Here is a 13,149-nt window from a genome sequence, read left to right on the forward strand (position 1 = left end):
TCAAACGTTAACCGGGACCGGGGTGGCCTTAAATAGGAGCGGGGCCAGGCCGGGGGCAGGGCAGGGCCATGGGCAGCCACGGGGCTGAGGGGTGGTAGCGGCCGGCCGAGGGCTCCGGGCAGCGGGATCCGGTGCTGGGAGAGACCGGCAGGTACCGGGAGCGACCGACAGGTGAGTGATCAATAGAGCGATCGATGGGTTGGTCATGGAGAGCCCAGTGAGGGCAGGAGATCAATAGATCGATCGATGGAGGGAAGGGCTGATCAATAGAGAGATTATAGGTCAGGAGGTTGATCAATAGAGAGATCAAAATAAATAAATCAACCAATAGAAGGATTAAAGGTCAATAAATCAATCAAGAGAGCAATTAAAGGTCAATCAATCAATCAATCAATAGGAAGATTTACAGGCCAAGAGACTGATCAATAGAGAGTTTAAGATTGGTACATTAATCAATAGATTATAAATCTATAACTGGATCATTAGAATGATTGATGGAGAAGGAGATCATTATTCTGATCGTGGTTCAATAGAATCATCAATAGGAAAATAGAGATCAATTGGATGATCAATTATTAAATTAAAGATCAATTTATTGGTGCTAGAGATACACAGACAACAGATGGATCAATAGACATCCCTCTAGATCAAGAGATTGATTGATCAAGCCACCAACAGATGAATAGATCAATCAATAGATCAATAACAGAAACATAGGGATCAATAAACTAATACATGAAGAGATCATGGACTAATTATGATCAACCTGTTATAGATAAGGGGAGGTTAATGATCAATAATTTATCAGCAGAGAAAGAACTCGCTGGATTGATTGGCAGGGGGACCAATAGATCAATCAATAGGTGGATTATCAGCAGGTAATCAATTTATTGATAGGCTAAGGATCAATAAATGGGCAGAGACAGGCGTGGGCAGCAGAGAAATCCATTGATCCACCGATCGATCGATTGACCGAGGGGTGAAGGAGGGGGCGGGGCCGGGGGAGGGACGGCCAGAGGGACAGGGGGACGGCCAGAGGGACAGAGGGACGGCCAGAGGGACAGAGGGACGGCCGGAGGGACAGGGGGACGGCCAGAGGGACAGAGGGACGGCCGGAGAGGCCGGACAGTCCCAGAGCCGGAGCCCAGGAGCGGCCGAGGGAGGAAGAGAACAGGTGGGGATCAATCGATCCTGAGGGATCCCAGGGGTTGGTGGGACAGGGGGAGAGAGGATTGATTGATTGATTGATTGATCGATTGATTAATTAAGGAAGGGATGGGGGGAGCTGAGAGCAAGAAATAATCAGTGATTGATTGATTGATTGACTGATTGATTAATTAATGAAGGAATGGGGGGAGCTGAGAGCAAGAAATAACCAGTGATTGATTGATTGATTGATTGATTGATTATAGACTGAGAGTGACAGGGTGATAGGTGGATTGATGAATAGATCAATATATTGATAGATCAGAGAGACTGATGGATTGATAGAATGATCTATCAATAGATCAACAGAGATCGATAGATTGATAGACTGGGCAGCAGATTGATCAGTCGGACTGATAAATCCATTGATCAAGGGATGGATCAATCCATCAACACATCAGCTGATCCATCTGATAGGCCAATAAATTGATTGATTGATTGATTGATTGGATTGACCAATCAATAGGGGATCAATAGGGGGTCCTTGGTGCCGTTCTTGGGGGTCCTGTGGCCGAGCTGGGGACCACCCACCACCCTCCGTCCACCCTTGGCCCCTCCGTGTCCTTCCTCCACCCCTGGATCCAACCCTCATCCTCCTCCCTCCCCCCCTCGGCCATCCCTGCACCGACCACCCAAAGCATCCTGGACCTCTCCTGACCCACCTGGATCCACTCCTGGATCCACCCCTGGATCCGTCCCTGGATCCGTCCCTGGATCCACCCCTGGATCCATCCTTGGATCCACCCCTGGATCCACCCCTGGATCCATCCCTGGATGTTCCTCTGGATCCGTCCCTGGATGCTCCTCTGGATCCGTCCCTGGATCCTCCTCTGGATCCACCCCGGAATCCACCCCTGGATCCACCCCTGGATCCATCCCTGGATCCACCCCTGGATGCTCCTCTGGATCCACCCCGGAATCCACCCCTGGATCCATCCCTGGATCCACCCCTGGATCCACCTCTGGATCCACCCCGGAATCCACCCCTGGATCCTCCTCTGGATGCTCCTCTGGATCCATCCCTGGATCCATCCCTGGATCCACCCCTGGATCCATCCTTGGATCCATCCCTGGATCCATCCCTGGATCCATCCCTGGATCCTCCATCCCCTGACCACCCTGTGGCCATTCCTTGACCACCCCCTGCTCCATCCTTACCCTTTCCTCCTCCTCCCACCCCCAGCTGACCTGGGCAGTGTCCAGCTCCGTCCCCTCTCTGGCCATGTCCTTCGTGGAGCTGCTGGCCCGCCTGGGCGGCATGGGCCGCTTCCAGGTGACCTACGTGGCCGCGCTGGCCATCCCGCTGCTCATGCTGGCCAGCCACAACCTCCTGCAGAACTTCACCGCCGGCGTCCCCGAGCACCACTGCCGGCCCCGGCCGGTGGCCAACGCCACCGTGGCCGACGTCCCCCTGGTGGTGTCCATCCCCTGGGACGGCCACCACCGGCCCCAGCGCTGCCGCCGCTACGTGGAGCCCCAGTGGCACCTCCTGGACGCCAACGGCTCGGCCAGCGCCGCGGCCAACGGCACGGCCACCGCGGCGGCCACCGAGCCGTGCCACGACGGCTGGATGTACCTGGAGGGCATCTTCACTGACACCATCGTCACCGAGGTGAGGGAGGGTGACAGCCCGGGGTCCCCAGGGTGGGGGAATCCCAGTGGCCTGGTGGTGGCCCTGTGGTGACCCCCATGGTGACCCCGTGGTGGTCCCATGGTGTCCCCATAGTGGCCCTGTGGTAACCCCATGGTGACACCCGTGGTGTCCCTGTGGTGTCCCTGTGGTGACCCCGTGGTGACCCCGTGGTGTCCCTGTGGTGTCCCCGTGGTGACCCCGTGGTGACCCCGTGGTGTCCCCATGGTGTCCCCGTGGTGACCCCGTGGTGACCCCGTGGTGACACCATGTCCCCTCCCGGTGGCAGTGGGACCTGGTGTGTGACTCCAAGAAGCTGAGGCAGGTGGCCCAGTCCATCTACATGGCCGGGATCCTGCTGGGCTCCGGCCTCTTCGGGGTCCTCTCCGACAAGTGCGTGGACTGGGAGGGACTGGGAGGGACTGGGAGGGACTGGGAGGGACTGGGAGGGACTGGGAAGGGGGAGGGGGTGGCGTGTTCTCCACTCCCTCTGGCCCCCCTGGTCCCAGTGTCCCCAGGGTGGGGCTGTCCCATCACCCTTGTCCCCAAGTCACTCCCAGTGTTCCCAGTGCCCGTGTCCTTCATCCCAGTGCTCCCAGTGCCCCCACCCCAGTTCCCACTGGCCCTGTCCCAGTGACCCCAGCACCCCATGTCCCCCTTCCCAGTACCCACAGAATCCAACCTTCTCATCCCACCCCAGTAGCTCCAGTTCCCCACATCCCAGTGCTCCCAGTCCTCCCAGTGCCCCCCCAGTGCTCCCAGTGCCCTCCCAGTGCTCCCAGTGCTCCCAGTGCCCCCCCAGTGCTCCCAGTGCCCTCCCAGTGCCCTCCCAGTGCTCCCAGTGCCCTCCCAGTGCCCTCCCAGTGCTCCCAGTGCCCCCCCAGTTCTCCCAGTACTCCCAGTGCCCCCCCAGTGCTCCCAGTGCTCCCAGTGCCCTCTCAGTGCCCTCCCAGTGCTCCCAGTGCCCCCCCAGTGCCCTCCCAGTGCCCCCCCAGTACTCCCAGTGCCCCCCCAGTGCCCCCCCAGTGCCCCCCCAGTGCCCCCCCAGTGCTCCCAGTGCTCCCAGTGCCCTCCCAGTGCCCCCCCAGTGCTCCCAGTGCTCCCAGTGCCCTCCCAGTGCCCCCCCAGTGCTCCCAGTGCCCCCCCAGTGCCCCCCAGTGCCCTCCCAGTGCTCCCAGTGCCCCCCAGTGCCCTCCCAGTGCTCCCAGTGCTCCCAGTGCTCCCAGTGCTCCCAGTGCCCCCCCAGTGCTCCCAGCGCTCCCAGTGCCCTCTCAGTGCCCTCCCAGTGCTCCCAGTGCCCCCCCAGTGCCCCCCCAGTGCCCTCCCAGTGCCCCCCCAGTACTCCCAGTGCCCCCCAGTGCCCCCCCAGTGCTCTCAGTGCTCCCAGTGTCCCCCCAGTGCTCCCAGTGCCCCCCCCAGTGCCCTCCCAGTGCTCCCAGTGCCCCCCCAGTGCCCCCCAGTGCCCTCCCAGTGCTCCCAGTGCTCCCAGTGCCCTCCCAGTGCCCTCCCAGTGCTCCCAGTGCCCTCCCAGTGCTCCCACTGATCCCAGTGCTCCCAGTGCTCCCAGTGCTCCCAGTGCCGTGTCCCCGCAGGTTCGGCCGCCGGGCGCTGCTCACCTGGTGTTACCTGCAGCTGGGGGCGGCGGGGGTGGGCACGGCCGCGGCCCCCTCGCTCCTGCTCTACTGCCTGTGCCGCTTCCTGAGCGGGCTGGCCATGGCCGGAGTGTCCCTCAACTCCGCCTCCCTCTGTGAGCACGGGACCCCCGCGGGACCCCCAACCCCGGGGGGGGACCCCCAATCCTGGGAGGGAACCACAAACCCGGGAGGGAACCATAAACTCCGGGAGAGACCCCCAAACCCGGGAGGGAACCACAAACCCTGGGAGGAACCCTTAAAACCCGGAGAGGGACCCCCAAACCCCGGGGGGGGAGGAACCCCCAAACCCCGGGAGAGACCCCCAAGCCCCGGGGGGGACTCCCAATCCCGGGAGGGACCCACAACCCTGGGAGGGACCCCCAAAAAGGATGGGACCCCCACCCCGGACCCACAACCAGGGAGGGACCCCCAAACAGGATGGGACCCCCTGCCCCGGGAGGGATCCCCTAACAGGGAGGGACCCACACATTCACCCCATAACCCACCGACCCATGGGAGGGTCCTGGCCCCAAACCCACCCCATTGACCCCAACGTGCACCCCAGACCCAACCCCACTGACCCAACCCCACTGACCCAACCCCACTGACCCAAGCCCACCCCAGTGACCCACGGGAGGATCCCAGCCCCCCCAGCCCACTCCCCAAGCCCACCCCAGCCCCCGGGACAGCTCCCGAGGCCGCGGTCGTGCCGCAGGCATGGAGTGGATCCCGACGGAGGCGCGGGCCGTGGTGGGCACCATCAATGGCTACTGCTACACCCTGGGCCAGTTCGTGCTGGCGGCCGCGGCCTTCGCGCTCCCGCACTGGCGGCAGCTCCAGCTCGTCGTGTCCCTGCCCTTCTTCGTCTTCTTCTTCTACTCCTGGTACGGGACCCCCGGGTGTCCACCCCAGTGTCCATCCTCGGTGTCCACCCCAGTGTCCACTGCAGTGTCCATCCCTGGTGTCCACCCCAGTGTCCATCCCCGGTGTCCATCCCAGTGTCCACCCCAGTGTCCACTCCTGGTGTCCACCCCAGTGTCCATCCCCGGTGTCCACCCCAGTGTCCATCCCTGGTGTCCATCCCAGTGTCCACCCCAGTGTCCACTCCTGGTGTCCACCCCAGTGTCCATCCCTGGTGTCCATCCCAGTGTCCATCCCTGGTGTCCACTCCTGGTGCCCACGCAAGTGTCCATCCCCGGTGTCCACCCTTGGTGTCCATGCCAGTGTCCATGCCAGTGTCCACACAAGTGTCCATCCCTGGTGTCCACTCCTGGTGCCCACATAAGTGTCCACCCCCAATCTGAGATCCTTTGTGGTCCTTGGGTGACCGGGGTGGTTCGGGACCCCCTGACCCCCCAGTTTAGGACCCTTGGGGGCAGTGGGAGGTGTTGGAGGGGTTCAGGACCCCCTGACCCCCCAGTTTTGGATGCTTTGGGGATCCTTGGGCGACCGGGGAGGTTCGGGACCCCTTGACCCCCCAGTTTTGGATCCTTTGGGGGTCTTTGGGCGACCGGGGAGGTTCGGGACCCCTTGATCCCCCAGTTTTGGATCCTTTGGGCGTCCTTGGGGGTCCTTGGGGGGCCGGGGGGGTTGGGGACCCGCCGATGTCACCCTGTCCCCGCGCAGGCTGTACGTGGAGTCCGCGCGCTGGCAGGTGACCTCGGGCAGAGCCGACCTGGCCCTGCGGGGGCTCCGCAAGGTCGCGAGGGTCAACGGCAGGAAGGAGGAGGGGGACAAGCTCAGCGAGGAGGTGGGGAGGGGTCTGGGCACCTCCCGGACCCCTCTGAACCCCCAAATCCCCCTGGATCCGCCCTAAACCCCCCCCCGCAGCTCGCCGGGACCTTCCCTTCTATCCCTGACCCCGATCCCGCCCCGGTTTTGGGAGATCCCCCCAGATCCTCTCCTGTTCTCCCATCGATCCCCCACAACCCATTCCCTCTCGGCCTTGATCCCCCCAGACCCCTCGGATCCCCCCCAAAACCCTCGGATCCCCCCCAGACCCCTCGGATCCCCCCCAAAACCCTCGGATCCCCCCCAGACCCCTTGGATCCCCCCCCAAAACCCTCGGATCCCCCCCAGACCCCTTGGATCCCTCCCAAAACCCTCGGATCCCCTCCAGATCTCCCAACCCTCTCCCAGACCCCTCTGTTCCCCCCTGGATCCCTCAGATCTCCCCCAGACCCCTCAGATCCTCCCCCCAAGACCCCTCGGATCCCATCCAAACCCCTCAGATCCCCCCCAGATCACCTGGACCCCCTCCCGACCTTTCCTCAACCCCTCCAATCCCTCCTCGGACCCCTGGGATCCCTCCAAGCCCCCCCGGCTCCCCCTGCCCAGCCCCCCTGGGCCCCTCAGTGGGGTGGATCCCAGTGGATCCCGGTGGATCCCACAGATCCCAGGGGGTCACAGGGGACTCCCAGTGGATCCCACAGATCTCAGTGGATCCCGGTGGATCCCGTGGTGGATCCCGTGGTGGATCCCGTGGTGGATCCCGGTGGATCCCAGCGGATCCCACAGATCCCGGCGGATCCCGGCAGGTGCTGCGGGCTCTGGTGCGCCGGGAGCCGCCAATGCCCGGCGGGGCCGTGGCCGCGCTCGTCAGGACCCCCGGCATGAGGACGGTGTCGTGCGGGGTCTCCTTCGTCTGGTGCGTCCCGGCAAAGAAAATACCTTTTATTGGGGAAAAAAACATTGTTTGGGGGAAAACCCCCAATATTTGGGGAAAAACCCCAATATTTGGGGAAAGAAACCCTTTTGGGGTAAAATCCCCCATTTTTTGGGGGAAAAAAAATGACTTTCTGGTTCAAACTCAAAAGTTCTGGGGTAAAAAAATCTTCTCTTGGGACCAAGCTCCACCTTCCAGGCCAAAGTTCTGTCTTTGGGGACAACCTCCACCTTTTTGGGGTCAACTTCCACCTATTTGGGGTCAACTTCCACCTTTTTGGGGTCAACTTCCACCTTTTTGGGGTCAACTTCCACCTTTTTGGCATCAACCTCCACCTTTGGGGTCAACCTCCATTTTCTTGGGGTCCATCTCCATCTTTGGGGACAACTTCCACCTTTTTGGGGTCAACCTCCACCTTTTTGAGGTCAACCTCCACCTTTTTGGGGTCAACTTCCACCTTTTTGGCATCAACCTCCACCTTTTTGGCATCAACCTCCACCTTTTTGGGGTCAACCTTCACCTGTTTGGGAACAACCTCCATCTTTGGGGTCAACCTCCACGTTTTTGGGGTCAACCTCCATCTTTGGGGTCAACCTCCACGTTTTTGGGGTCAACCTCCACCTTCTTGAGGACAACCTCCACCTCTTTGGGGGTCAACCTCCACCTTTTTGGTGTCTCCATTTTGGGTGGTTTCGGTGCTGATCTGTGGGATTTTGGACCAGGTTCTCCACCAGCTTCGCCTACTACGGGTTGGCCATGGACCTGCAGGGCTTCGGTTTCAACGTGTACCTGAGCCAGGTGGTGTTCGGGGCCGTGGACATCCCGGCCAAGCTCCTGTCCGTGCTGGTCATCTCCTGCCTCGGGCGGCGTCTGGCCCAGGGAGGCTCCTTGGCCATCGCTGGACTCTGCATCCTGGCCAACATCTTCGTGCCCAGCGGTGGGAGAGGGACACCGGGAGAGAGGGAGGAGGGAGGGACACGGGGAGAGAGGGACACCAGGAGAGAGCAACACGGGGGAGGGAGGGAGGAGGATGGGGTGGAGGAGGGTGGGAGACAAAGGGATGGAGGAATGGAGAACATGAGAAAAAGAGATAGAGGAGAGAGGGATGGAGGGATGAAGGACAATGGGATGGAGGACAAAGGGATGGAGGATGGAGGAGGGAGGGATGAAGGAGGGAGGGATGGAGGGATGAGGATGAAGGAAAGGAGGACAATGGGATGGAGGGATGAGGATGGAGGGATGAGGATGAGGGACAAAGAGATAGAGGACAATGGGATGGATGACAATGGGTTGGAGGACAAAGGGATGGAGGAATGGAAGATGAGGATGAAGGGATGAAGGACAAAGGGATGGAGGGATGGAGGATGAAGGACAAAGAGGTGGAGAGGGGATGGAGGGATGGATGGATGATGGATGATGGATGATGGATGGATGATGGATGGATGGATGATGGATGGATGGATGGATGGATGGATGGATGATGGATGATGGATGGATGATGGATGGATGATGGATGGATGATGGATGGATGGATGATGGATGGATGGATGGATGATGGATGGATGATGGATGGATGATGGATGGATGGATGGATGATGGATGGATGGATGGATGGATGATGGATGATGGATGGATGATGGATGGATGATGGATGGATGATGGATGGATGGATGATGGATGATGGATGGATGGATGGATGATGGATGGATGATGGATGGATGGATGGATGGATGGATGGATGATGGATGGATGATGGATGGATGGATGATGGATGGATGGATGGATGGATGGATGGATGATGGATGATGGATGATGGATGGATGATGGATGGATGGATGATGGATGGATGATGGATGGATGGATGATGGATGGATGATGGATGGATGATGGATGGATGATGGATGGATGATGGATGGATGATGGATGGATGATGGATGGATGATGGATGGATGATGGATGGATGATGGATGGATGGATGATGGATGGATAATGGATGGATGATGGATGGATGGATGACAATGGGATGGAAGGATGATGAAGGACCATCAGTGGGATGAGGGGTCACTGCAGGGGTGAGGGGTCACCAGGGGTACCCAGGCTCACATAGGGTGAAGGATGCTGGGTGGGTGGTCACAGAGGGGCCGATGGTGACGCGGCCGGCTGGTCCCCAGAGCTGCCGATGCTCCGCATGGCCTTCGCCGTGGTCGGGAAGGGCGCCTTGGCCGCCTCCTTCAACTGCGCTTACATCTTCAGCGGGGAGCTCTTCCCCACTGTCATCAGGTGTGTGGTCACCACAGCCCCGCCCCCACCTGTCCATCACTGCCCAGTCACCTCCCATGTGAAAACCCAACCTTCAACCCAAACTTCCTTCATCCAACCTTCATCAACCCACCCTTCATCCACCCAAACTTCAACCCAGCCTTCATCCACCCAAACTTCAACCCAGCCTTCATCCACCCAACCCCAACCTTCATCCATCCAACCTTCATCATCCCAACCTTCATCAATCCAACCATTGACCATTCCATCCATTATCCATCCATCCATCCATCATCCATCATCCATCCATCATCCATCATCCATCCATCATCCATCCATCCATCATCCATCCATCATCCATCCATCATCCATCATCCATCCATCATCCATCCATCCATCCATCCATCATCCATCCATCCATCATCCATCCATCCATCCATCCATCCATCCATCCATCATCCATCCATCCATCATCCATCCATCCATCCATCCATCATCCATCCATTATCCATCATCCATCATCCATCATCCATCCATCCATCCATCCATCCATCCATCCACCCATCCATCCATCATCCATCATCCATCATCCATCATCCATCCATCATCCATCATCCATCCATCCATCCATCCATCCATCCATCCATCATCCATCCATCCATCATTCATCATCCATCCATCCATCATCCATCCATCATCCATCCATCCATCCATCCATCCACCCATCCATCCATCATCCATCATCCATCCATCCATCCATCCATCCATCATCCATCATCCATCCATCCATCCATCCATCCATCCATCCACCCATCCATCCATCATCCATCATCCATCATCCATCATCCATCATCCATCATCCATCCATCCATCCATCCATCCATCATCCATCCATCCATCATCCATCATCCATCCATCCATCATCCATCCATCCATCATTCATCATCCATCCATCCATCCATCCATCCATCATCCATCCATCATCCATCCATCCATCATCCATCATCCATCCATCCATCCATCATCCATCATCCATCCATCATCCATCCATCCATCATCCATCCATCCATCCATCCATCCATCCATCCATCCATCATCCATCCATCCATCCATCCATCATCCATCCATCATCCATCCATCCATCCATCCATCATCCATCATCCATCCATCCATCATCCATCCATCCATCCATCCATCATCCATCCATCATCCATCCATCCATCATCCATCCATCCATCATCCATCATCCATCCATCATCCATCATCCATCCATCCATCCATCCATCCATCCATCCATCCATCCATCCATCCATCCATCCACATCCATCCATCATCCATCCATCCATCATCCATCCATCCATCCATCCATCATCCATCCATCCATCCATCCATCCACATCCATCATCCATCCATCCATCCATCCATCATCCATCCATCCATCCATCCATCATCCATCCATCATCCCTCCATCCCTCTCCCCCTCCCGTTGTCTGTCCCGGCACAGGCAGACGGGGATGGGTCTGGGGGGCACCATGGCCCGCGTGGGGGGGATGGTGGCCCCCCTGGTGCGCATGGCGGCCGACGTCACCCCGGTGCTGCCGCTCGTCATCTACGGGGCCGCCCCCATCGTCTCGGCCGTGGCCACCTGCTTCCTGCCCGAGACCCGCAACGTGCCCCTGCCCGAGACCGTCAAGGACGTCGAGCGGCGGTGAGGAACCCCCAGGACCTCCTGGGACCCCCCAGAACCCCCCAGAACCCTCCCAGAACCCCCAAACCCTTTCAGGGGGAATATCCCTGGTTTGGGGTGGGATTGGTTCTTGGAGGAACCCAGGAGCTTTGGGGTCAAAAAGGGATGAAGAAGGTTTTGGGGTCAGGTTGGAGGTTTGGGGTTGGAGGTTTTGGGGTCAGGTTGGAGGTTTGGGGTTGGAGGTTTTGGGGTTGGGTTGGAGGTTTGGGGTTGGAGGTTTTGGGGTTGGGTTGATGGTTTTGGGGTCAGGTTTTGGGGTTGGGTTGGAGGTTTTGGGGTTGGGACGGAGGTTTGGGGATGCAGGTTTTTGGGATTCGGATGGAGGTTTTTGGGTTGGGATGAAGGTTTGGGGTCAGGTTGGAGGTTTTGGGGTTGGGATGAAGGTTTGGGGTTGGAGATTTTTGGGTTGGGATGAAGGTCTTGGGGTCAGGTTGGAAGTTTGGGGTTGGGATGAAGGTTTGGGGTTGGGATGAAGGTCTTGTGGTCGGGTTGATGGTTTTGAGTTGGAGGTTTTGGGGTTGGGATGGAGGTTTAGGGTTGGAGGTTTTGGGGTCAGGTTGGAGGTTTTGGGATCAGAAAAGTTTGAGAGTTTTAAGAAGACCTGAACAATTCGTGGAGAAAGCTGAAAGTTTTGGGAAAGGTTGAAAAACTCTGGGATTGGGAAGGATAAAAATCCGGGGAAATTTTGGGGAACAACCAAGAGATTTTGGGGTCCCTCCAGGGCGGGGAACCTCGAGGACGACGACGTCGCTGTCCCCCTGAGCAGCACCAAGAGCAAGGACAGCGCCTGAGGGGGGATTTGGGACCCTCTGGGGGGGATTTGGGACCCCCCCTGGGGAATTTGGGACCCCCTGGAGTCCCCCAGCCCCTCCCCCACCCCCCCGGGGTTATTTATTCAATTCCAATAAAATCTGGGAATTTTGGGATCCGGCCGTTCCGGGGGGTCCTGAAGGATCTGGGGGTGTCCCCACCCCCCCAAAAGGGGGCTCAGCCATCGGGGGATCCCCCCCGGAGCTCGTTAACGAGGATTAATTGGAATTCCTGGAGCTCATTGGCCTTTGCCCCAATTCCGGCGATTTGGCTGCAAAATAAATCTGGGAAAGGGATTAAATCGCGTTTCCGGGAGGGAAAAAAAACCACCCCAAAAGGGGCAGATTTTTACCCAAAAAAAGGGCGGCACAAACCTCACGGAGAAGCCAAATCCCGACCCCAAAACTGGGATTTTTCACCCCAAAAACCCAAGCGGTGAAACCTCAACCTCAGCCCTTTGAGAAGCCAAATCCCAGCCCCGAAATTGGGAATTTCTACCTCAAAATGCTCCATTTTTACCCCCAAATCCCCCATTTTCCCGCAGATTCTCAATTTTTACCCCGAAATCCCCCATTTTTGCCCCAAATCCCCTATTTTTGCCCCAAATCCCCCATTTTTGCCCCCAAAATCCCCATTTCCCCCCCAAATCCCCCATTTTTGCCCCCAAATTCCCATTTTTGTCCCAAATTCCCCATTTTTGCCCCCAAATCCCCATTTTTGCCCCAAATCCCCCATTTTTGCCCCCAAATCCCCATTTTTGCCCCCAAATCTCTCGTTTTTACCCCTAAATCTCCCATTTTCCCCCAAAACTTTTCCCCCAAACCTCATTTTGCCCCCAAACCCTCCAATTTCTCCCCAAAAAAACCCCACAAATTCCATTTCTTGCCGTTTTTATTACGAAAAATGAGCAGTTTCGGTGTCGTTTTGCTCTTTTTCCCGGATAAGACACAACCGTGAAGCTTCGCCGAGGGGAATTTGGGGTCAATTCCCCCCTTTTTGGGACATTTCCGTGTCCCCGCCCCCAGCAGGGAACGAAAAAAAAAAGGGGAATAAAAAAAACCCCATTTTTGAACCAAAACGCCGTCGATTCCCCCCAAAAATCCTGCTCGGGGACGGGGAGGAGAAAAACCACCGGGATGAGGCCTCGGATCCGGAATTTTGGGGGGGAATTTGGGTCAATTTTGAGCACTTTGGGGTG

At 57.8% G+C, this 13,149-nt stretch overlaps 1 protein-coding gene across 4 annotated transcripts; it reads left to right on the plus strand.

Moving 5' to 3' along the window:
- The first annotated feature begins 52 nt into the window (after nucleotides 1-52).
- LOC111943049 (solute carrier family 22 member 6-like) lies at nucleotides 53-12,252 on the plus strand. Of its 4 annotated transcripts, none has more exons than XM_086870890.1 (12): nucleotides 53-171; nucleotides 812-878; nucleotides 2,390-2,818; nucleotides 3,126-3,229; nucleotides 4,429-4,583; nucleotides 5,186-5,354; nucleotides 6,097-6,220; nucleotides 7,008-7,117; nucleotides 7,858-8,072; nucleotides 9,307-9,415; nucleotides 10,899-11,102; nucleotides 11,863-12,067. In XM_086870890.1, the coding sequence occupies exons 3-12, from the start codon at nucleotides 2,429-2,431 to the stop codon at nucleotides 11,930-11,932; spliced, it is 1,650 nt and encodes a 549-aa protein (XP_086727016.1). In that variant the 5' UTR covers nucleotides 53-171; nucleotides 812-878; nucleotides 2,390-2,428; the 3' UTR covers nucleotides 11,933-12,067. The 4 variants fall into 4 exon arrangements, with proteins under 4 accessions (XP_086727016.1, XP_086727015.1, XP_086727014.1 ...); XM_086870889.1 differs by having other exon boundaries at nucleotides 54-171; nucleotides 809-878; XM_086870891.1 differs by having other exon boundaries at nucleotides 94-171; nucleotides 809-878; nucleotides 10,903-11,102; nucleotides 11,863-12,252.
- The last annotated feature ends 897 nt before the right edge of the window (nucleotides 12,253-13,149 follow it).

The sequence above is a fragment of the Cyanistes caeruleus genome, chromosome 34, assembly GCF_971803275.1.
Source record: "Cyanistes caeruleus chromosome 34, bCyaCae1.hap1.1, whole genome shotgun sequence".
NCBI classification, from domain to species: domain Eukaryota; kingdom Metazoa; phylum Chordata; class Aves; order Passeriformes; family Paridae; genus Cyanistes; species Cyanistes caeruleus.